The following is a 23333-nucleotide window of genomic DNA, read 5'->3' on the forward strand; positions in this document are numbered from 1 at the left end:
TTTGTTTCCCACTGTGCTTTCAGCCCCTCCTGGGAGACAGCAGATCCTCACAGATTCTTCAGCTAGGGGCACCCAGGGACTTAAACAGCCCTCCATATCCCCGCACCCCTCCTCCAGCATTTCCCTTTTCTGTCTTTCCAGCACTACCTGTTGTCCACTGAGTTTTTCCTCTTTCTACAAATCAGCATAAACTCTCTATATTTTTAGCTGTGCTGTCTCTGCAGATTGAGAGAGCTCAGTTTACACAGACACCCAGAGGTGTTTTTGAGTTCACGCCGGTGATTCGGCTGCCCAAGATGCACCCAATGCCAGTCACTGCCTATACAGTCATGGCCGCATCACAAGTGAAGATAATGGCAGCCATTGTAATGCTTTGGCCTTGTTACACAAGTCTGTGTACAAAGCTGTCTTCCCCTATTCAACTAGTGAATTCTCAGCTCAGTGATCCTTAGACTTTCCCTAAGACTGTGCAGTTTTTTTTTTTAAAAGCTGGATTATGTCTTTGAAGCCTTGATATAAAAAGTAGTTTCTCCTGTATGATTGTAGGCCCACAATCCTGTAATGTTTTCCTGTAATTTAAGACCAACTTTTAAGAAGCTTAAGACAAAATGTCCATTGAGACAATAAATAAACAAAGTAATTAAATAACTATTAACGAAGAAGAGTCATGTGGCAGAAACAGGGAGATAAGAATGATGAAGAGAGATAGTTGAGGTTTTGGAAAAAGTACATTTAATGTTGGTGTATTACAAGGAAAACATTTAGCCCTGTAACTTGTTTAGCACTATTTTTGCAACTTCAGAAAGTTATATTTGATGCAGATAGTCATAGATTCGTATGTTGTTGTTTTTTTCTTAGAGGGTAGGTGAAAGTGTTGCTGTTATGTGGATATTAAGTCCATTTAACCCTCGCTAGAAGGCTAGAGTAGAATATACAATCAGTTTATTCACTGAACCGTGTCCCTGTGGTCTGACAGACTAACCGACCCTGGTTGTGACAACTCAACCTTGAAAATTCAAGGATGAATTGATGCTAGCCTATTTCTGTCAGAATAAACTATTAGCTCATGTTGTTTACAGCATAAATACTTTAATTCATTAATCCATTTTGTGTCAAAACTACAGATTTGTTGGAACAACAGCAGTCTACCAGAGCAGAAACAAATAGTCAATCAACAGAAAATTAATCTGCAACTATTTTGATAGTTGATAAAGTGTTTTAAGTCATTTTTAAGCAAAATCCATACACAGTAAACACATTCTCTGGTTTTAGCTCTTCAAATGAGAGAATTTGCTTACTCATATTATACTGAACTCAATATTTGTTGGCTTTGGACTGTCTAAAGGCATCATTGGGTTTTCCATGATATTCAGATGGGTAGTTTTTACTATTTCATAATTTATAGACCAACTTATTCATAGATAAATCAAAAAAATTGACAGATTGATCAATAATGAAAATGTTACTTGCAGCCCTACAATCTACTAAATCAAAGATTGTAAATTAAGTTGAAATGATGTATAGATGATTCAAACCACAAGTCCACCTAGTGTGGTATTTTCCACAAGAGGTTGGATCCTCCAGACGTTTGTCAGTGGTTATGACGTCACCCTGTGTGAACAGATCTTTGCTAAATCTGGAGGCCCCAGGGAGTTAATTTTAAATTTCCAGTTCTTGTGTGGGAAAACCATTAGCATATACCCATCAGGAATGACAGAACTGAAAAGGAACAGAGGGTTCTTTGTTTGATTTTTACTGTATATATCTCCTTCAGTCTCTAGCAGCTTTCCACTCCAACTCCTTTTTAAGTAAGTCATTGTCACGCTCACCATGGCTCCACTTTTCATCCTCCCATCCTTCCTCTCTTTTTTCCAAGCGATTTTGCACCAACTCATCAATACTGACCCCTTAGCTCCGACCTCATGAGAGACATTAGCCCGTCTATATCACAGAGCTGATGAGATTAACTCACCAGGCTCGGCCTTGAGAAAGCCATTCGAGCCCATATTCGCTCTCGGAGAGAGAACCCATCACAGCAAATGGCCATCGTTTGAGTGTGCTGTCCAAGGAAAGTTATTGAGTTACAGTTTTTATTATATGGTAAGTGCTTAGGAATTTAAAGTTAATATCCGGCATGCTAATGTATCTCACCCACATATTGAATTTTGTGGAGGCTGACAAACAAGAGATTGTCTTTAGAAGGTATTTATTGGTCTACCAGTGCACCATGTTCCAAAGACAGCTGCTTGGTGGCCATTATTGGGTATTAACATGTAGAAGCATAAGCTAAGAAGGAGCCGTTGGTTAGAGATCCACAGAGGAATTCATCAGTGAAGTGTTTACAACAAAAAAAGTTCATTTTCCTTTTATTAATTTGACTAATCTTCACTTGAAATGACTGATTTAAATCCAGTCATGATATAATCAAATGTCACCTGTGTGTGGCGGAGTTTTTGACAGTTCTCGGACAGGTTGTAGATGATGATGATGATAAATGAGACGTTCATCGTTTTAACCAAGATAACCTACAGAGTCTCCTTTTCCATTACTACCCAAACTATCCACTTTAAGCCTGGTGGAGAAGAGAAAACTCCCTACCTCTCCTTTCCGTTTAAAAGACACCTGAAGCTATTCTTTTCCATCCCACGTAAAAGCTTTTAAGCTGAGTCACTTTAGTCATGCACATTAAACGTGACTAATCCAATATTATCCTTGACAAAAGTGCAGTTATGATAAAAACCTGAAAGGCAGATGCCTCACAAGCCAGTTCTTTTACTGCGCAACATAGTCAGCAATGAGAAAAGTCTCTTTTCTGTGGAGTCCAGGGATGCTGAGGAGACGACCATTAGCCTAATGAGCTCCCAGTTTGACCCTCCATGTTATTTTGGCTGGAGAATCACCTTCATGTTGATCCCTTCTCATGTTTATTCTTATACTTCATGTGAGGTGTGGCCAGCAGCCACTGTTTGTCTCAGACACATATGCTCTCTTACACTAGGGTGTCGAGTGCCACATTGCATATGAAATAAATCATTCATCACATGTCTGTCTGTGCACAGTCTCTCTCTCTCTCTCTCTCTCTCTCTCTCTCTCTCTGTCTCTCTCTCTCTCTCTCTCTCTCTCTCTCTGTGGGCTAGCATGAGAACAAAGTGAAAGCCAAGTGAGATTATATCCAGCTGAGGGTAACTAGAAAGAGACATCTAAAGGAGACAATGCTTTGCACAGTTTTTGTTCAGTTTTCGTTGTTTTGTACTTGTACACAATTATGTTGAACAGTGAGCTCTCATGTGAGCTCTGTCCCCTGTGTTTGCTTGACATTGGCGTTCTTATATTTCCCCGGAGTATAGCCTGGCCCCACTGCGGAGCTACATCAAAGCTTAAAATATATTGGCCCTGACCTACCCTCTCACCCTAAGACCCAGCGTGTTTTCTATGCTGTCCATCACTTCCATAGCCGACTCCTAGCACTCAGTCCCAGAGGGATCTGCACAGACGTCAGCTGACATTTCTGCTTTTAGCATTTAGCAGGACATCACTGACTTAACTGCTGAGTTTTTTTGGATGAGCTCTAAAGCAGGGTCATTCAGTGTACGCACGAGGAGAGGAGAGCTTCATTCCCTGCGATGTGTCTTTGCCAGTGGGTGTTGATCCCCACGGTGTAGAGTCCTGTTTTTGTGGAGGGGCCAGGCTGTGGACGGGCCCTCTGTGTTGTGTAAGCCAGAGATTAAAAGCTGTGGCTTCAGTGGACTACAGACAAATTCCCTTCCACCCAGCCTTGTCACACTGACACTGCTAGCTAGACAGAAAACAAAGCAACCACTTCAGTTTTTTACCAACCTGCTGTACCTCAGCGCCGCTGCTGAGGCCCTGTCACCACTGCTGCTCACAGCAGCTAGTGTCATAGACCCAGCAATGGTTTATCCACAGGTGACAACAGATTTTATGGGTGTTGACTTACCAACACAGCGCTATTAAGGTCATGACAGCATGTTTGTGTGTTTTATGTAATCTGCCATATGCTTACACCTCTGTCTACGTGTCTCTCGACCACACATGATTCTTGAGAACGCTGCTGGACTGCAGATACAGTGAGTCACCAAAACCCCCACATTTTGTTTTTAAACCTGGGTTTTATTTTTCTGGTTTATGCAATCGTACTGGTTGATGTTTTCACTGTAGTGTAGCTTATCACCTCCTAAAACAGTTTTATCAAGATCTTCCAGTATATACTGTAAATTCTGCATCAGCTACTGTTTTCTAGCATTGACTTCTAATTAAAGGGGAAATCCACAAATGTTACATATCAAAGTGTGTTTACAGGTCTTGGGGAGTACTACTGCTATGAAAAAAAAGATTGTATAAAATCTTTTGTGGCTCCAGAGGGAGCTGCACAAAACCTGACAAATTGCCTGAAGTGATGTCACTGCCCTGACATAGGATGGGGGCTGAAGACTACAAGTTTAAAAATGAAAAAAATTTTGGGGGGTCATGAAGTTAGAAAGAAGTGAGGTTACCAGAACTCTGTAGCCTGCTCCTCATCTCTGCTTGAGGCTAGTGGTTCGAAGCTACATTAACTGCTACTAGCATGACACACCAACTTTTGACAGTGAAGAAGAATGTGTGGAATTAAAAAAAAAAAGTTATCTCTGGGACTGTTGCATCCATGAGTGCAGGGCTCAATCTGTGGAGTACTTCTTTAATTATCTTTTTGGCAGAAAGATTTTGCACTTGCATTTTGCAGCTATCCCTTTAACATTTCTGGTGTTTAAGGCCATCATGGGCAATGTTGCAAAAACTATTTAAACTACAATACTATTAAAACGGTCTTGAACATGAATTTACATCAATGTGGTAAAATACTTTGAATTATTGGGTATTTTTCTAGATTAGCTGATTTTAATTTCTTAACCGGGTTTCCAGAAAATGTATTATATCATGATATGCATTAAAAAAAACGATAAATATCACCTCAGTCTCATTTTCTTGTATATATTTTTGCAGTACGTATTGGCACGTTGCATGTGAGTTGTAAGGCATGTTTCTACAGGCAGGAGGAATGGAGCTCGGAGGAGAATGAGATTCTTCACGTTAAGATGGGCAGAGGGAGAAATGCTGTGTTGATGTAGCACAACGAGCTCCTAAGATAATACAACTTGAACAGAACACTGCAGGCAGTGTTGGTATACTGTCCACACGCCGTACAATGTGTAGAATAGGTTGTGCTTGCTCAACGTCGAATAAAGCATATATTTGATGCCAGACTGTCGAAACTGAGTGTTATTTGAATTGAGAAGGATTTGAACTACAATGGGATATTTTGTTCTCTATGGTGAAACCTGCAAAAGAGCATGATATCTAAATCTACTGATATTTTACAGATTTACAAGTCGATGGAATTGACTTTTCAGGGCAGGACCAAGGGTACACTAATCAGTCATCTATCCATCACACCTCTCCCAATCATTAACCGGGTTATGTTGGCTCTGACTGCGGCCAACCCTGAACCAACTGAAACTCTGAACAGTTTTACAGTTCTTACATTGATCTACACCCGTGTGACTAAGGTGTATTCGCTCTCAGTTAATGCACTGTCTGGACAGCACAAAGGACAGTGAGCTCCTGCCTGTGTCTGGTTTATTTGCGCAGGTGTTGCTGAATTGTCCCTTGTCTGTAAGGATCAGGTGATGTGCATATGCTGGGTAGCTAATGAGTTTGTGTACGGCTGTCTTACGTAACCAACACAGTTCGCTGTTTCGACATGGTCTTTTCAGTGCAATCTTGATGTGTTTGCTCTGGTTTCATTTGTCTCTTAGGATCCCATGTTTTTATTTTACACATTCGAGGAGTCATAATTTGCTTTAAAACAATTTGTCACATTGACTTCAGTATAATAAAATAAATCAAGATTGCAACAGTTGTGTTACTGCTGTTAGAAAATACATAGCCCAAGGTCTAGCCAGAGTGCTCTGATTATTTGTTTGTCTCAAAGTATACTTTTCACTCCTCTTTCACCCTTCTCTTTTCTTTGAGCTTTATATTGAAGGTCACTTTATCCGGCTCTATGCCTTTCTGTCCTTTCACACAACTCTGCCTCTCAACTTCAGAAGGCCTTTTGTTGTGTATCAACGAATAAAGCAGTCACAGCTCCTAACACCCTTGCATTTTCTAACTTTAATTTTCTCTCACACACGCAAACTCTACTTGACTCTGTCCTTTTTGTTACGACAGACTGGATACATGCAGCCAGAGTAGAGGCCTCTTGTGATTTGGACTTAACATATTCATCCAGCACAGTGTTTGTCATTGGCTGCTAAAACCTTGCATCTCTCTTCTATCTCTTGTAATGTTGCTGGGTGTGTATGTGTGTGTGTGTGTGTGTGTGTGTGTGTGTGTGTGTGTGTGTGTGTGTGTGTGTGTGTGTGTGTGTGTGTGTGCGCTTGGTGTGACCCACATAAGTCCGATTATACTCGGTGAGCTGGTTTGACGACTTGTGAAGCACTCGGCCAGTGCAGTCTGTCTTTCGGGTGCAGTAGACTTCAAACGAATGCTAATTTGCCAGTTTCTCAAAGGCTGTCGAATATGCTCACTGCAACTGGACGTCTGGCCATCAACAAATGGAAAAGGAGGGAAATGATTTAGAACCAGTCTTCATACCATTTTTATGGCAACTGAAAAGACAGAAAATTAGAGAGAATTATTGGTCCCTGTGGGATGGCCAGAATACTTTTTTCTATCATCAGATTAGATGTATGAGTAATGAGAACAACGTCATGTTGATAAATTCCCCAAACCCTTTCTTAATACGCTTGCATCCATTCTGTTCACAAAGCAATGCATGACATTGAAAAAGCAATAAAAAGGAAATAACTTGATATAATTAGTTTCAGTGCAAAATGAAATGCATTAAATGTTTGTAAATTCTGTATTTTACTGTAGACTTTTTCCCCTGCTGTATATGACACTAGTGGTTTTCAATAACATGGGCAGGTGCAGCCATGATTCTGGCTCAGATATTCAATATACCATCAATCATACCGTCAATTATTATCACTAAGTCCTGTTTAGAGTGCCTGGTCGGTCACTAGTGCATATATATGTTTATAATGAAGCAGCTCAATGCACGTTATACACTTCCCTCTTCTATTTTCTCATTGTGCAAATAAGATGAGTGTTTTGTGAATAAACAGTAGGTAAAACAGAAACAATTCGCCCAAAGGTTACTTTGGTTAAAAAAAAAAAAATACATATGACGTTGTTGACCAGCTGCAGTGCAATTTGGGCAGTGAACAAGACTGTGGCAAAATTTTGACAAGTTCTGACTCGAGGCCTGAACAAACAGTGGTGATTGAATTGATTTTTTTTTTTGGGTCAAAAGCCTGTGAGAACATGCTGATGTCAATTTAGTGGAGTATACTGTTGGCTCACTCTTCTCCCCCTTGTCTGCTGAAGACAAAAGAGACAACCACGACAGCTAAAGCACTATTATGAAATTGAACCGGTAATGAATTACACAAATATCACCGCTTGAATAAGGAATAATAAAAGTTATATTGAGTGTATGTACTGTCATATAACAATGATGAATCAATGCAGTGTTTTTCAAAGCAGTTAGCAATAAAAGTCAACCTCTGACCGAAGGATGTTCTTCTCTCCATAGTTGGACCTCAGCCAGCCTCTGGAAGAGCAGGGTCCGCTGGACGTCATCATCCACAAACTGACTGACCTCATCCTGGAAGCTGACCAGAACGACTCCCAGGCTGTGCTGCTGGTGCAAAGAGTACAGGTATGCATCCGTCTCATCTTCCCCTTGCAGCATCTGTATATTCGTGTATACAAGAACAGAGATCTGGGAAAGTGGTGGAAATGAAAAGCTCGGAGGTTGTGCACATCATTTTGTAAATGTATGAATAATACTATTAGTCAGTTTCAATACACATATGACTGTGTATTCAAGAGCATTTTTAGATTTGTCACATGCTTTGTCACACATAATGTTCCAAAAGTGAGACATGAGCTTCCATACTCAAACTTTTAAAATGACAAATAATCTCAACTCAAAGGTCAACTTACTTAAACATTTAACATCCAAACATTTTTATAAAACTGAAAAAAGGTGGACTGCTCCATCTGGGTTGGGAGTGAGTTGCTGCCCCAAGTGGAGAAGTTCAAGTATCTCAGGGTCTTGTTCACGAGTGAGGGTAAGATGGAGGGTGAGGTTGACAGGCGGATCAGTGCAGCATCAGCAGTAATGAGGGTGTTGCACCGGACTGTTGGGGTGAAGAAAGAGCTGAGCCAGAAGGCAAAGCTCTCAATTTACCAGTCGGTCTACATCCCAGCCCTCACATATGGTCATGAGCTTAGGGTAGTGACTGAAAGAATGAGATCGCGGATACAAGTGGCCGAAAATGAGTTTCCTCAAAATGAGTGTCTGGGCTCAGCCTTTAGAGATAGAGTTAGAAGCTCGGACATCCAAGAGAAGCTCGGAGAAGAGCTGCTGCTCCTTCGCATGGAAAGGAGCCAGCTGAGATGGTTTGGGCACCTAGTTAGGATGCCTCATGGACGCGTCCCTCTGGAGGTGTTCCAGGAACGTCCAGCTGGTAGGAGACCCTAGGGCAGACCCAGAACACGCTGAAGGGACAACATATCTTTTCTAGCCTGGGAAAGCTTTGGGATCCCCCAGGAGGAGCTGGAAGTGCCTCGTCTCAGCTGAAGCAACATAAAGAACATTAATGGCTTTATTTGGATTCATACCAATATGTGGTGACTTATGAAAACTGAATTCTATCATTCATTGTTCTTTAAGGGTTTTTTTTCCTGTTCTTCCTGAAGTGAGAAATGTCTCCTTCATTAATCTGACAGTGCTGTAGATGGTGTGAAAATTAATTTTATTCCACCAGCTCCCGTGCCGTCTCTCGCTCTCTCCCTCTCTGTCTGTTAACAACCCAGAGGAGCTGTGATCGTGATCAGCGTCATGCGATTCTGTCAACATGTTCCTGACTGCTCAATTAAGAAGAACAAACAGGATGTCAGTGTGGAGCAAATGAAATGGCTGAACATAGTCAATATTGGCATTGCGTTTGCAGACTTTTATGGTGTTTTTGAAACGAATGCACGCACCTTCTTTTTTGTAAATCACTGTGTAACCCAAGAAAAATCACCAAATTATAGATACTGCACCTTAAATATCATAGCCTGTCACTCTCCAGTAGTCATTTATAGCCTTCATCTCAAATTATTTGACCTTTAACAGCGGTCGTTGGTTTTTAACTTAGTCTCTATGCACGGACAGCAACAGGGCTTCTTAGCTGTGTCCAAAAAAAAAACTGTGTTCAGTGAATCTCCAGCATCATTTGATGTAAAACTCTACCGTTACACTGACACTACAGGCTCGCCTAATACAAGATGTTAGTGAAACGATTAGTCGATCAACAGAAAATGAATCGCCAACAATTTCCTGCCTCTTAAATGTGAGTATCAGCTCTTTTCTGTTATACATAATTGTAAAACAACTCTGGGAGGGGCAGTAGTTTCAATATCGTTCAGCATCGTCATTTATTTAGTCACTACTCAAAGCTGGTGACTATAGATTAGGGTTGAATGAAGTATTAGCTGATAAATCAAGAGCTCAGCTTTGTGGTTCAGCCCTGTTTTGTACCTCCGTAGTTTTGGCTCTTTACCTGAACACAACTGTCATCTATGATTACATTTCCGTTGGAAATAAAAGTGCGTGCACATTTAGAAAATCACACAGCTGTGATCATAAATAACCTTTTGTGTGGTGGAACGAAGAAGCCTTCCTCTCTAAAATAGCTCTTTATTTAAAACAAAATGTCTGGCTGGGATGTGCTCTGGTGATTCAGTGGCATGAGGTGCACAGCAGACCAGGGACAAACATATTTTCACAGTTTTCCTCCAGGGCTTCAGGATTATGAGTGAAGTGATATCTGTGTACCTGTAAGAAGCTGTGATTTAAAGAGCTAAATTATTTTGCATCGTTATTAGCATTTTTGGCATTATCAGGCACCTACAAATTAAAATGTATGAAATGGCAGTGAATGCATATATCTATATTTTTACATTTGGAAAGCAAAAATCTAAATTCTAAACAGATATTGATATTTATAAACAATTCAGTACGCTACAAACATACTTTAAGTCTCATGTGCTTCTCTGTGATTGACAGCTTATGTGATTGAAGCTGATGTGGCAAATCACACCCATCTGGCTGTGGTTAATGTAAGTGCTAAAAATGATTTGCCACTTCAGGTTTGATGCCAGTAGCATCACAGACACTGGCACAGATTAGATCCTCTCCTGACCATATTTTCTATGATTTTGAACAGTTTTTTTTCCCTCTGGAAATAGATCTGCGCCCCCCAAAAAAAACAAAAGAAGAAGAAAATTTGCAGCCTTTACACCCACTCTCTTACACCCACACAGACATACGTTTGGCTCTCTCCTCTCTAGCACCTGCTAGCCAGTGTTCCTCTCCGTCACAACTCCCCCTCTCGTCTGTATTTAAACGTATTTCTTCTCCTGAGATGCACAAATCAGCAAGTGACAGTCCTTATCAGCAGAGTATTTCTCTAAACTCCTGGAAGATTAGTTTGGATTTATTTTTGGGGCGGCAGCATGTTTGACTTACATAATAGCTCCACTGGCTTTGATCAGCATTGGATCCAGACAAATCCTACAGATGGGTCCTCCATGTCAAGGCAGAGGCATTTGTTTACGTGTGGTGTGCGTCACTATGCGTGTGTGCGTGTACAAGAGTCTGTTCGCAAACGGGCATTTTTTTCCATTGTATGTGTGTGTTCAGTGTCTGACATTGCAGTGTGTGTTTAATTTCATGCAAACGTGTATGACAGTGGAACTGTGGTATTTTTTTTTTTTTTTTAAAGGGCTGTGATGGGAGGAGGCAGCCTGTTTGCGTAATGTACAGGCCAGCCGGCTCCACCTGACAGCGTTTGTGAGTCAGTAAAAATTGCTTGGAAGGAAAGGTTGGCAGAGAAATCCACAGAGCAGAGATGGAAATGTGGAGAGCACAGAGAGCTGCAAAGTGGAGAGGAGGTGGTGTAGGGACAGAGCCAGAGGAGAGCTGACAAGAGAAGAGAAGGGAGTGCAGTTATGTAAAACGGCAAACCTCATGCTGACCTAACAGCCGGGCGTGCAGAGATGTAGTGATGTAACCTACATAGACCCGCTGGCATACGTCTCATGCTCTCTCTAGCTCACACACATACACACAGAGTGAGGCATGTTGACCCTTCAACTCAGTGTTTGTATTTGCAGTTTGCCTACTCCAATATATTTGTTTTAACATTCTGTATGTGTATGTTTTAGTGTGTGTCATGTGTCAAGGCAGATGTGGTGGACTGCCTCATAAACTGTGGTTTGGCTTTTTATATTTAACCTTGTACCACAAACACTCCAGCTGTTAATGTCACCGTCACTGTTGAAGTAGTAGATGCAATACAAGTTTTAAGAACTCGTGTGAATCATTAGCAGTCGTCACATTTGGTGGAGGCGCCTCCGCTCGCACTTTGAGGATGTGGTTTCATATCGTAATGGGGCAATATTCACTTTTTATGTTTTGGTTTTGTAATGTTGATTTCAACAAAATTATTAAAATGCATGTATGTGTTTCAGGACTACATCGATGCCCACCCTGAGACCATCGTCCTGGACCCCCTTCCAGCCATCCGAACTCTGCTGGACCGCTGCAAATCCTACCAGCTCATCCACAGGATAGAGAGCTGTATGCAAGGTAAGATGTTTCTGACGAGATGGTTAGACTTTGACCTCCTCGTTTAACATCCTTACATAGTAGAGGTCGGAGCGGGTTCAGTGGAAAATTCACCTGAGCCCAACGAGCACAATTTTATACTTTTATTTATTTATTTTTTATTTTATTCTTTTTTTTTATGAGACCTAATCTGATCCAAATTGCTGTTGACTCAAACAAAGAGATAAAACATCTGGCAGCAGCATGATATTCCACAATTTAAAAGTCATTCAAGCCTCTGGCACAGACTGTCTGATATGGTTGGAAGCCCCGGAAAAAGCTAGTAAATGAGACCAGAGTTGGAGTCATTTTGTCAAATCTCCTGTGATGATTATGGCCCACTATTTGGCGTAATGACACATACTCAAAACCTAACCTGATCAAACTTGATACAATCGGGAGTCAGCCTGAGTCCACGTCAGATATAAGGAAAAAAGACCCGTGAACACCTTAAATGCAGTCTCATGGGTCCAAATTGCAACATTAATGTCTCTGTTCCTCTATACTAGAAAGCAGAAGTAGTAAAAAATGATAAAGGAACTGTTGATTCTATAGACTTTGCCTTCTAACATACTTAACGTGTCTAATATTATTAAGAGGACAGCGTTGTGGTAACTGCAGGATCTCTGTCTTTCCTCTCCACTTCCAGAAGGGACACGTGGGTAACATATGACGGCACCGACACCTCTCGCTTGAAATATGTTACTCGACGCTTCCGAGCAGATGTTTAATTTTTGCCGGTGGAGCGCGAGGCTGATATCATAATTCCTCTCCTCCCCTTCACACGACAAAAGCTGCTCTTCATTTCCCGCTCTGCCTGAACCCGTTTTGAACTCTGCTCTGCGAGGGGTTTCTCACAAATGATGCAGATCTCGCTTTTGAGTCGGTCCAGCGACACCTTCCCCCTGTCGCTGAACCCATAAACTGATCAGCGGGCCGCGTCTTTGAGCTGGAGGCAAAGAAATGTAGTGACGACAGGAGCACATTCCCTACCCACACCCACACACACACACACACACACACACACACATGCTGTAAACACACCTGTGAGTCATCCACATTTCCTTTACCCCCATACATGGCAAGGAGCATAAACCTTTAAAAATATTACTTCACCCAAGCGTCCATGAGTGTGTGCGGCGCGGCTGTCTGGTGTCAAAGCAACAGATCAGAAGCATTTTAGCATGTCGGTAGTGTCAGTGGTTTCTTAAAATAGAACCACAAAGAAGATGTCTTTTTTTTATCCAAACAGACACGATGGCTGTTATGTAACAAAGACTATAAGCTGAATCAGAGGAAGGGGAAGATGGCTGCCTTGCTGCATTTATAGAAGATTTTTTTTTTTTTTTTCACACCAGCCCATTAATGCAAGTGGTGCTCTCTGCTCACACTTAGGCCTGCATACCAAACATCCCTGACAATTATGGTTGTTTCAGATACAAACATGGAGAATAAGCCATTATAATCTTACACAACACCAGAGCGACTGTTGAAAAAACAGCATCTGACCAAGGTTAAATCTACTTTCTTATGTCAGCAAAATGAGAGTGACTGAGGTTAAGAGTAAAATAGAGGATGGTGTGAGAGTGTGGAAAGTCCACCTTGCTTTCATAGGCACAGCCACTTCCTCCTCCTTATCAGCAGAGACCATGGAGTCCTGGATCAGCTCCAGCTGCCAAGGCAACCCAGTACTAAAAGGCCATAGAGAGCCTGCCATGCTTCGCAGTCTCCTCAGAATAGTACTCAATAGGAGGAAGCACTTGAGGTGCGCTTGTGCTTTCTCTGTAAAAGGGAACCTTATTTTATCACTCAAGTGGTCTCTCAATGTTAAATGGTCTCAGTCACAGTGCATTTAGCTGCTCTTCTCTGAATTGTTTAAATGATACAAATACAAGAATGAGCTCAGCTTTAAGTCATGTTTCATAGGAAACAGCCAGACAAGAGCCACACTAACACTAATAGATGTGTGTCACTGATTCATAGTTGTGCTTATTGGAACTTTGGCGCTGCTCTGTTGTCCAACTTGGTTTTGTGTTTCCAATGCAAGCCAGAGCAAGGTATCTGTTTATGTTACTTAGTGGAATCTACTGGTTCCTGTGTATACATAAGTTTCGATATCTTGGACTGTGTTTTATAGACAGAAACCGTCGTCAAGTCAACGCTTCTATAAAACGAAAGCCTCTCTTAATGTCTTGAGCTTATTCTTCTCCAGCTCAGGATGAAAGAATTTTTTCCTAATGCAAGTGAATTCCTCTGGATCAAACGGAAACCTCTCCGGGTTCATTTGTATAACCAGACAGTCCTGAGGTGCCTGTACTAGCATTAATCCTGTTGAGACAGTGTCCCGTTTATGCAACAGATCAATATTTAATCATAGTTGCAGCATGAGAAAGACAAACAGTGTGAGACAATTTAAGACCACAGACACTCATCTAAGTCATATGAGCAAAGCAGCAGCAGCCCGTCTGTCGGGATGACCCGTACGACTGCGCTTTATCACAATCATTAGATGAACATTTCATCAAAAGAGTGTAGGATTTACCTTTTTGTGAGAGAACAATCTAATTTTGCTTTTTCAACATAAATGATTGTAATAGGAGGGTAAGCCTCTTAGAGCGAGACAGTGAGTATTGCATTGCTCTCAGGGCATAGCCGTGTTTGGAGTTCAATTTAAAATATTGAAAATCCTGCTGCTTTGCCTCAGAGGGACGCAGAGCAGTGAGAGGATGCTGGGGTTTCTAGGAAACAAGCTCTAAATAGCAACAGGAGTCCAGTCCTCCGCGTAAACAGCTCCACACTTTATGAAGCTTAATGTAACTTGGCTCTCTCCGTCGTTCTCTGCACCTAATACCTCAAACCAGAAGGAAGATCTGACCTGAATATTAGGTGTTATAACAGGCCTGTTGAGGAATTTCTCCTGCGTACATTCTCAGGCACGTCAAGGCGCTCGGGCCAGTCGTTGCTACAGTAAACATATAAGTTTGGGGTTTATTTATTTGGGCTCAAGAATATGATGTAACAGAGCGGACACATGAGGAAATGTAGCGGATGTCCTGATGAGATAAAAGAAGAGGAGAAACCCAAAAAAAGCAAATGTAACTGGATAATGACATTTAAAAAGGATCTCATCGCAGAGGCCCGTAAACGTCGTCCTCGGCTCCGCTGGGTCTGCTGCGAGCATGCAGTGTTTAGACAGAGCCAGAGATTGATCCTCCCCTCCCTCCCACCCCTCTTATCCCTAAAAGCGTCAAAGTCCTGCAGAGCCAAGCATGCACGCTAATACAAACTCGGCCACACGCTCTTATCCACCATTTCCCCCCGGTTTCTTTATTATAAATCCTTAAATCGGAGCTTGAAAATGTCTTTCGTTTGACAAGGTTTGGGTCTTTTGTTGGTTTTTGTTTGACAAAATTTCAACCCATATCTCTTTGGGAACTGAGTGATGTAATGGACATATTTTCCCCCCTCCAGATTGTTTTTCTGAAAGACATTTTGCTGCTATTCCCGTCCTGGTAAAATAACATCAGTATGACGAGCGTGGTTGTAGCCAACACATGGATGAATGATGGGTAACCCTGCAAGCTTCCTGCTCCCAAAACTGACTGGTTTGCGGAGCCAGCACTGGAATGGGCCCAGCTGCACATGGGAAGGTTATAGAGCACAGAACAAGTATTTCACTGACTGTGAGAGAGAATAGGAGTATTCTGTGTATGTCAGTCACGCAACTGGAAAAAAAAAATGGGAGAAATTTGTTTTGGCTGGCGAATTTTACTGGTTCCTTTCATTTTCCATGCCCCATTACAGTAACAGAGGACTCCTGTATGTGCTGCCTTATCACCCCACGCAGTAGCAGCCTGTTTGGCAGACTTTCCTAGAACCTGTGATAACTTCTGGGCCTTTGAAAATCTCTTTTTTAACTCATGTTTCAGCCTTTATGTCGGCGTTTTTTTTTTTTTCCAGAAGTTATTGTGAGTATTTAGGGGCCCAGCGTACCTCCAGAGTTCAACACTCAGCACTGGAGTTAATGTAGGCAAATGAGATTCTCCTGACCTCAGCACTAGCAGGAGAGAGAGCCCTGCCACCGCTGAGGCCCACAAGCGCACAAAGACCGGCGTGTTTCTATTGTTTTGTGTCATTAGCAATTTGCCAGCTCTCGGTTTGGCCCCCTCGCTGATTTCCTGCGGCGATATCTCCAACCAGCTGCCTTATCACCCCCATGTACCTACTGTGGAGGGGAAATTACAGAAGCCAGGGCATTAATATTGATGCATCCTGAGCACTGATATCGTTAAGTATGACGGAGCCACAGGATGTTTGTTATTTTCAGTCTTATCGGAAACTGCCTGACCAGCCTAAACCCTTCAGGATGTGATGCAATAAAGATGATGTAAACAAACACGATGATGATGTAAAAACATGGCGGGGATAGGTGAGACAGAGGCTGAATGTTTGTGCTGGCCTCAATTATGTTTAATCAAGTTACGGCATAGTTTACTTTGTGTAATTGCACCTGATTTATTGAGCTTTGGGCAACCAGTGAGCTGTCAATCAAGCTAGTCAGTCAAGTGATCTGTCTGATGACTCTGTAATGTCCTCAGCTGGTTTGAGTTGTCTGTGGTTCCTCGTGAGATTGTGTGTCTTCCTGTATTTCAGCATTTTCCTGTGTGTGGGTGCTTGTGTGTGCTTGTTTGGGAGGAGCAGAAGGGCCTGGCAGCTTTCTGCTTTAATAATTTGGACCATTTGTCTTTCATCCCCCTGGGCCTCAGATGGCTTCTGTTGTGTTTGTTGTCTAAACCAGTCACAGGGATGGAATATAAATATAACTATTTAGCCAAATCACGTTAAATAAGGTGTGTCTGTGTGTTTGAGAGAGACTCATCCGCTCTCCCATGTCAAGCCAAGGTCTTGAAAATGTTTGCTCAGACTACAGTAAGATGTGCTGCCTGTCATTTTTTTCTAAGTAGGGTATAAATGATAATGGAAAGAATAGATTCAAGTGCTGCTATTTCTGGAGAGAGACTAAAAAAAGTTGTACATGTTACTCTAACTATCTTGGACAGTTGATCCAGAAACATAAATCACCATCCACTAAAGCTGTTCACTAGACCGAAAGAATTGACAATCAACGAGTGTAAGTGTTATTCCAAAAGCAGATTTATTATAAGTAATAAGTGTAACAAATCAGAAAATGTGCTTTTTACATGGACATCAACTACAGGTTGTGGCCATTATTGTGTTCACAAATATAGTAAATCATGTAAATTGATGAAAAATTGCTTTAAGGTTTGTGTATGAACAGTGATTTTCTGTTTCATATCAAAATAAATTAAATATCTTCAGGTTTTGGACTGTTGGTTGAACTAAACTAGCAATTTGAAGACGTCAACTCGGATTCTGGAAAATGGTGATGGACATTTTTCCATTTTTTAACTGAACTTTAACAAGACCTCTTGAAATATTTTCTAACCCTACCAATCCCCTCTTCGTTCTTTTACTTCTCTTTTTATTAGATGAGAGGATTTGCTCTCCTCCATTCATGGTCCTGAACACAGAGTGCAGCCCAGATGTGCTGGAGCAGATCAAGAAGCACGGACTCACATTCCCCTTCAGTAAGTCTCAGTCTTCTAGATAATGCAGAGTTGTAGGTTGCAGGTCGTTTAGACTCACATTGCACTGTTAAACACTAATTGTACTATGAAACGTTGGCGTGTAAATTCCGATATTTCAGTTTTCAACCACTTAATGGTCGATGCTACATTTCTGTGTCACAGTATAAGAAAAGGCCTTACTGGGAGAAGTTTTGTCCTCTGCTGTTGTGTCATTACTGCTGGGTTAACTTACTAAATTCTCTACCTGTTTGTCCTCACCTTTATTTCTTCCACAGTTTGTAAAACACGGGTGGCTCATGGAACCAACTCCCACGAGGTAAGAGGCCACAGAGGTCACCCCGCCTACAGTTTGCTTTGTGCAAGCAGTAACACTTGTCCTGTCACAGGATTGTCATTTAAGTCGAGTCCAAACAGCAAAATCAGATAAGGCGCTGTACCTCATGTCCTGTATCTCTGTGTGTCAACTGAAATCAATACTCAGTCGGTGAAGTCATTCTAGCCAAATAGTCTTCATTCTTCCACACTCGCAGCACTGAATTAAGTTAGGTTTTAACTCGACTTTTATCTGAAAGCGGCTGTTACTTTGAAGCTTTTAAACAGCATTAACAGCACGTCCTCCTGTCCGCAGATGGCCATTATCTTCAGTGAAGAGGACCTGAAGGACGTGAAGCCTCCTTGTGTGATCCAGAGCTTCATCAACCACAACGCAGTGCTGTACAAGGTGTTTGTGGTAGGAGATTCCTACACTGTAGTGGAGAGACCTTCCCTCAAGAACTTCCCTGCTGGACCGGCAGGTGAGGACACAGACAGACAGACAGGCAGGCAGGTGGAGAGAGAGACAGGCGGGGAAGTCCACACCAGCCAGACTGTACAAGTTGCAAGGCTTCTCCTAAATTACTCAATAAAAGACCTCATAAAACAGGTTTACAGTCCCTGTGATTGAACCTATTTGCCCTTTTAAAAGGGGTGCAGTAGAGTGTAATTGAGTTTTGCCTTGCCAGTACATGCTGTCCAACATGTTGAAAATAAACAGGAGGAGCGGCGTATTTCACCATAAACGTGTCAGAAGCCTTACCCATGATGCAGCTTTGAATACAGGGTTCCCGATACAAATTACACCACCGATATTTGCATATGATACAGCCGAGGCCCCCATGCAAAGCAGTTTGACCAGTGGTGTAGTAGTCTGCTTTGTCTAGCAGCGCAAAGAGAGAGAGCGAGAGAGAGAACAGTTGCTTTGAGCCTGGAATGCCGAGTGGTACGACAGAAAAGCACGGCCCTCATCAAACACATAAAGCAGCACAACAGCAGCGTTCAAATCATTGTGCTCCACAGCCCGAAGCTATGCGTCGTGTTTTGTATCCAGTAAGTGGAGGGAGTAGCTATGAAGATAAAAAGGTAGGTAGGGGTTAGTGTTTGTGTAAGGATAGAACTTAAAAATAAAGGTGTGAGACAGGGTCTGTTTTCAGACATGAATAAATGCTTCAGAGTTATACTGGTGTTTGGTTCTGGGAATGAAGGACTCCATCTGCCTCGCACTTCATCACCGCGACCCCTCTACGAGCCGAGGGGGCATATTTATTTGGACAGTGATGGAATTTACTGTTTCTCTGCACTCCCCAACCCTCTTCCTTCTCTCTAACACTCTTTTATGTTAATCATTACAATGATAACGGAGACAAAAGGGGCAATATATTCAACCGTCAATCCCGTCAACATTTATCACTGCTTCAAAGAAAAGCCCTCGCCCAAGGCTCACGAGTTATATGTTGTTTTGTTCCTGGTGAACACTCAGCATGACAGCAGTTATACCTGAGAGGGTTAAAGATTAAAAGGCTTCGCTCTATAGTTGTGGTTTAGTTTTAGGTTTCTGTTTTTTTTTTTTGTTTGTTTTTTTACACCAGGTGTAGAAATCAGTAGATTAAGAGTTCATTTAGTCAAGAGCTCTGTTGGCCTCAAGTAACTCGTTGAGCTTTGCTGCCATCTAGTGGCTGTGATGAGAAATGTATATAAATGACCACATTAGAAAAGCAAGCGTCATCTAAGTTCTTTGTTTCTTTTACAGACAGGAAAGCCATTTTCTTCAACAGCCACAACGTTTCCAAACCGGAGTCGTCCTCAGACTTGACTTCGGTACGTCCAAACCGTCACTGACTGAAATCCGATGTTGATTTTTATGACGAGTTGTGTTGCAGACATACTTTAACGTTTTATGTTTTTTGTTTTTTTAGAGAGAGAATGTAGAGGGAGTGTCTCAGCCACCCAGCGATGATGTCATGAGAGAGTTGTCCAGGTCTTTGCGACAGGCGCTGGGTGTGTCCCTGTTTGGCATCGACGTCATCATCAACAACCTAACAGGCCAACACGCCGTCATTGACATCAATGCATTCCCTGGTAAGTGTTGCTCCACTACATGCTGCCTTATGTTGCAGTCAGTGTTTTACAGGGGTAACAGGGTGTTACTGAGGCACGTTTTGTCAGGAAAGGTGTGTTTTAAATTATGACGCTCATCTCTCTGGTCTTGACATTATGAAGAGGACAGAAAGTTTCATGCCCGTTTGGCAGAGTTCCTGGAGTGACCTGGTTCTCAGGTGTCACTCTCTGGTGCACACTGTAAAAACATAGTGACGTCATACTGTCATGAGACCTGTTCCACAGAGTCCAATGTCTCTCCTTTGTCACTTGTGTTATCCTGAAACCTCTTTTTCAGCTCAAAACATGCGCCAGGTCTCAGCCACAGTGTTAACGTGGACTGCAGGCTTCTGCTTATTAATGCTATCGTCAAATTACAATGGCATTTCAGTTTGATTATCAGGCTAGTTGACATGACGTTTCGGCATACAGTCAAAAGCTGATTTGTTACAATTCATCGTCCTGTGTTTTCAGGTTACGAGGGCGTCCCGGAGTTCTTCAACGACCTCCTGAACCACATCAGCAGCGTGCTTCAGAGCCACAGCCCTGACATCGGCCCCGCCAGCGAGCAGCCCAAAGGCCTGCCGGTGAGCAACACGGTACCCAGCCCCGCCCCGCCGGCCCCCGGCTGCTGCAGCATGCTGGGCAAAGAGGCCAGCGGCAGCCCCTGGATCGTAGAGGGCGACGGAGGGCTGAAGGGCCCACGTCAGAGACTTGGCTGCAACTCGGCCATGTCCCCCAACTTCCAGCAGCACTGTGTCTCCACGATAGCTACCAAGGCTTCCTCCCAGTGACTGATCCCCAGCCCCCCACTCCGTTTGATCCCTGAACAAAAAAAGAAAACGGATGACAATGGTGACAATAATAATGAATAATAATCATAATAATTATGATGTTAATGATGATAATATATCTAATCAGAAACAAACCTTTTCCTATATAGTTATTGAAAATGATGGTGATTGGGTGTAAGCTTTTTCTCTCTGCCTTTTTGTATTTTTCGTTTTGTCTAATGAGACTTAACAGTACTGTAATGTGAACTTTTAGGAACTTTGCCTAATAGCTGATTTTATTTTTCTCTCTTGTGTGAGTTTGCTGTAATGAAAGGGGTCCAGATGAGGTAGTTAACAGGGAACGGCCGAATCAGGACTGGAGAAAGATGTGCCACTAGATGTGCAATGTATGATCCCTTATATCTCGCACACACACGCACACACACACATGTACACACAAACAGGTGCGTTTACGTTGCGACAGACCTTGCCAGTGATGTGTGCGTTTGCATTCTGGTCAATAACCACTGACTCCTCTGCACAAAGTGAAGGGGAGGAAGAGGAAGTGGCCGGCCAGGCGTTTGAACACTACTCCACAGATCCCGGGCTGCTATGTGACTGTGGCCAACTGACTGCAGAGGACACGATGAGTCTGAACACAAACGACAAGATAGTTTTGAGTATTGTTAGTTTGAACAAGCCGTTTACTTTTCCGAGTGCCATCAAATTTACTTCAAGCGTAGGACAGACGGTGAAAAAAAAAAAAAAAAAAAAGTGAATCTTCATGACCATGTGACCAAGTTTTTTTTTTTGTTTTTTTTTTTTAAATGATTGTTGTTGCGCCAATGTTTATAGGTCTGTGAGTGTTTTACTGTATGTCAGACGCCGGATGTTAGGTGTTCAACAAACAAACTGCGTCCCTGTTTTGAGTCGCTCCCAGCGCAGGAAGACGAGGATCACATTCCGCTTTTGTTTGTGGATATTTTCAGAGAATTCCATGATGTAATTTTCAAAATTCCAGTGGGATCTTGTGAGATTTCTCGCATAACTTCATGGAGTTTGAAGACTCCGTAAACAGTCTCTCCTTTAAACAGTGTCTTCAATGCTTGTATGTGTAATGTGAGCAAACTTCTCTCCTGAGGCAAACTTGATTTATCACCAGACTTGTGGCTGCTGTGGAGTTTTGTCGCTTAATCACTTTTAAACTCATTTTGTTAACTAGGAATTCATTTATTCTCCTAAAATGCAGGTGAAATATGTGTTTGGAACCAGCTAAATGACTATTTAATGAGACGATATTACAACCATTAAATTCCAACTAGATGATTGAGGAATTTGTTCAGCTTTATTGTCTCCGTTCAAGTTAATTTCACTCTAAAGTGCACCTCTTTACTCTTTACAAAATGCAGTTTAATGAGACCCGCAGTCCAGTCGGTTCATTTGCTTCAAGCTTAATTCTCTGACCTGTCTTCTGTCCCAGCTGCTGTATTTGTGTCACATGTTAAAATCATTTGGAGGGGGAAGTGGATCGAGGGAGTCCAGCTCTTATTCCCAGTGTTCACTGTGAGATTTTTTTACTCCAATTTTGTTAATATCTTTGTCCTGACATCTACTAAGAGCAACTTTATTTTATTGAGATTTTATGGGGAAAAAAAAAAGTTTTATATAAAAGAAAGCACGCAATGTTTTTGAACAAACGATGGATATTTACTAGAGGAGTAGTAAAAAAAAAATGCAGTTGGGTCAGGTTGTACAACAAAACTTAAGTTGGTGTCAAAGGGACAGATGATGTTTTGGTTGTTGTCTCCCTCTAGCATCTAGCGGGAAGGCGTGCCAACCTGCCAAATCAGTGCATACAGATTTTTGCATTCCTCTGAGCCTGCTTCTTCTTCTTCTCTTGTCCCAGAGAGCTCCTAAAGCTGTTTTATTTCCTCCATAAGTATCCGAGGGAACCAACTGTCCTCTCGTTCACCCTCCCTGTGATCGTAAATAAAAAATGTCACTGCAGCCATCTCACCAGCATCTCTCTGGGACATGAACTGAAAGAATACCATTGACATTTGGAAAACTGTTCACTAGACACACATTGTGAGAATATTTCAAGGTTAGTTCCTTTAATTTCTCAAATTTGCATGTGTCTGTGATGAAGTAACAACAGCAGAATTTCAACATGTAAGGACGGCACATGAAGCAGCAGGTTTGGGGAAACTTTCACATCCTTTTCCCCTGATTTAGGTGTTTCCTCACCTAGCAGTAGGGGAGAAGTCGAGGGTGCAACCCCGTCTATGTTGAAAAGGCTGAAATCTGTGTACACCAGTATGCTGTTTGTCCTATGTTGTGCTCTTTATTGTGCTTCTAAATGGGAAATAAATGGTTAATCCTACCCTTGGTCATTTCTGCAACCCCCCTGACAGTGTTGTCATGCTCCCAGCTTCAACCTGAATGTTTACTCCTTGGGCGTCTTGTACAGTATGTGTATATATGCCTAGGCTTACATCCGTACAGTATGTTGTTTTGTATCAGTTCTGTAATTGAAAGGAATCCACAATTTTGTGACCTTTTTTTAAAAAATCGAATCGCCAAACCAACAGGGCAAAATAAACATGTGAAACCATATCTTGCTGTGTTTAATTCAGCTCTACGTTTTTTAATTTATCATTTGTGGGTACATGCTGTGTTTTCCAGTGTTTATGCAGGTTATTTCATTGAATAGAGTAAGAAGTAATGCTTTAAAAAGCCCAAATGTTAGTCTTA

The 23333-nt window shown here is 42.0% G+C and overlaps 1 protein-coding gene across 1 annotated transcript in view; it reads left to right on the plus strand.

The window, feature by feature from the left end:
- itpk1b (inositol-tetrakisphosphate 1-kinase b) overlaps positions 1 to 23195 on the plus strand; it is a 29175-nt gene extending 5980 nt beyond the window's left edge. The window contains exons 4-11 of the mRNA XM_044374718.1: positions 7658 to 7783; positions 11650 to 11767; positions 17296 to 17394; positions 17670 to 17710; positions 18023 to 18188; positions 19460 to 19527; positions 19626 to 19788; positions 20281 to 23195. Of these exons, the coding sequence (XP_044230653.1) occupies positions 7658 to 7783; positions 11650 to 11767; positions 17296 to 17394; positions 17670 to 17710; positions 18023 to 18188; positions 19460 to 19527; positions 19626 to 19788; positions 20281 to 20600 (1101 nt within the window). The 3' untranslated portion in view covers positions 20601 to 23195. The remainder of the gene's footprint in view (positions 1 to 7657; positions 7784 to 11649; positions 11768 to 17295; positions 17395 to 17669; positions 17711 to 18022; positions 18189 to 19459; positions 19528 to 19625; positions 19789 to 20280) is intronic.
- Positions 23196 to 23333: the final 138 nt, after the last annotated feature.

The sequence above is a fragment of the Thunnus albacares genome, chromosome 15 (genome assembly GCF_914725855.1).
Source record: "Thunnus albacares chromosome 15, fThuAlb1.1, whole genome shotgun sequence".
Classification (NCBI taxonomy): domain Eukaryota; kingdom Metazoa; phylum Chordata; class Actinopteri; order Scombriformes; family Scombridae; genus Thunnus; species Thunnus albacares.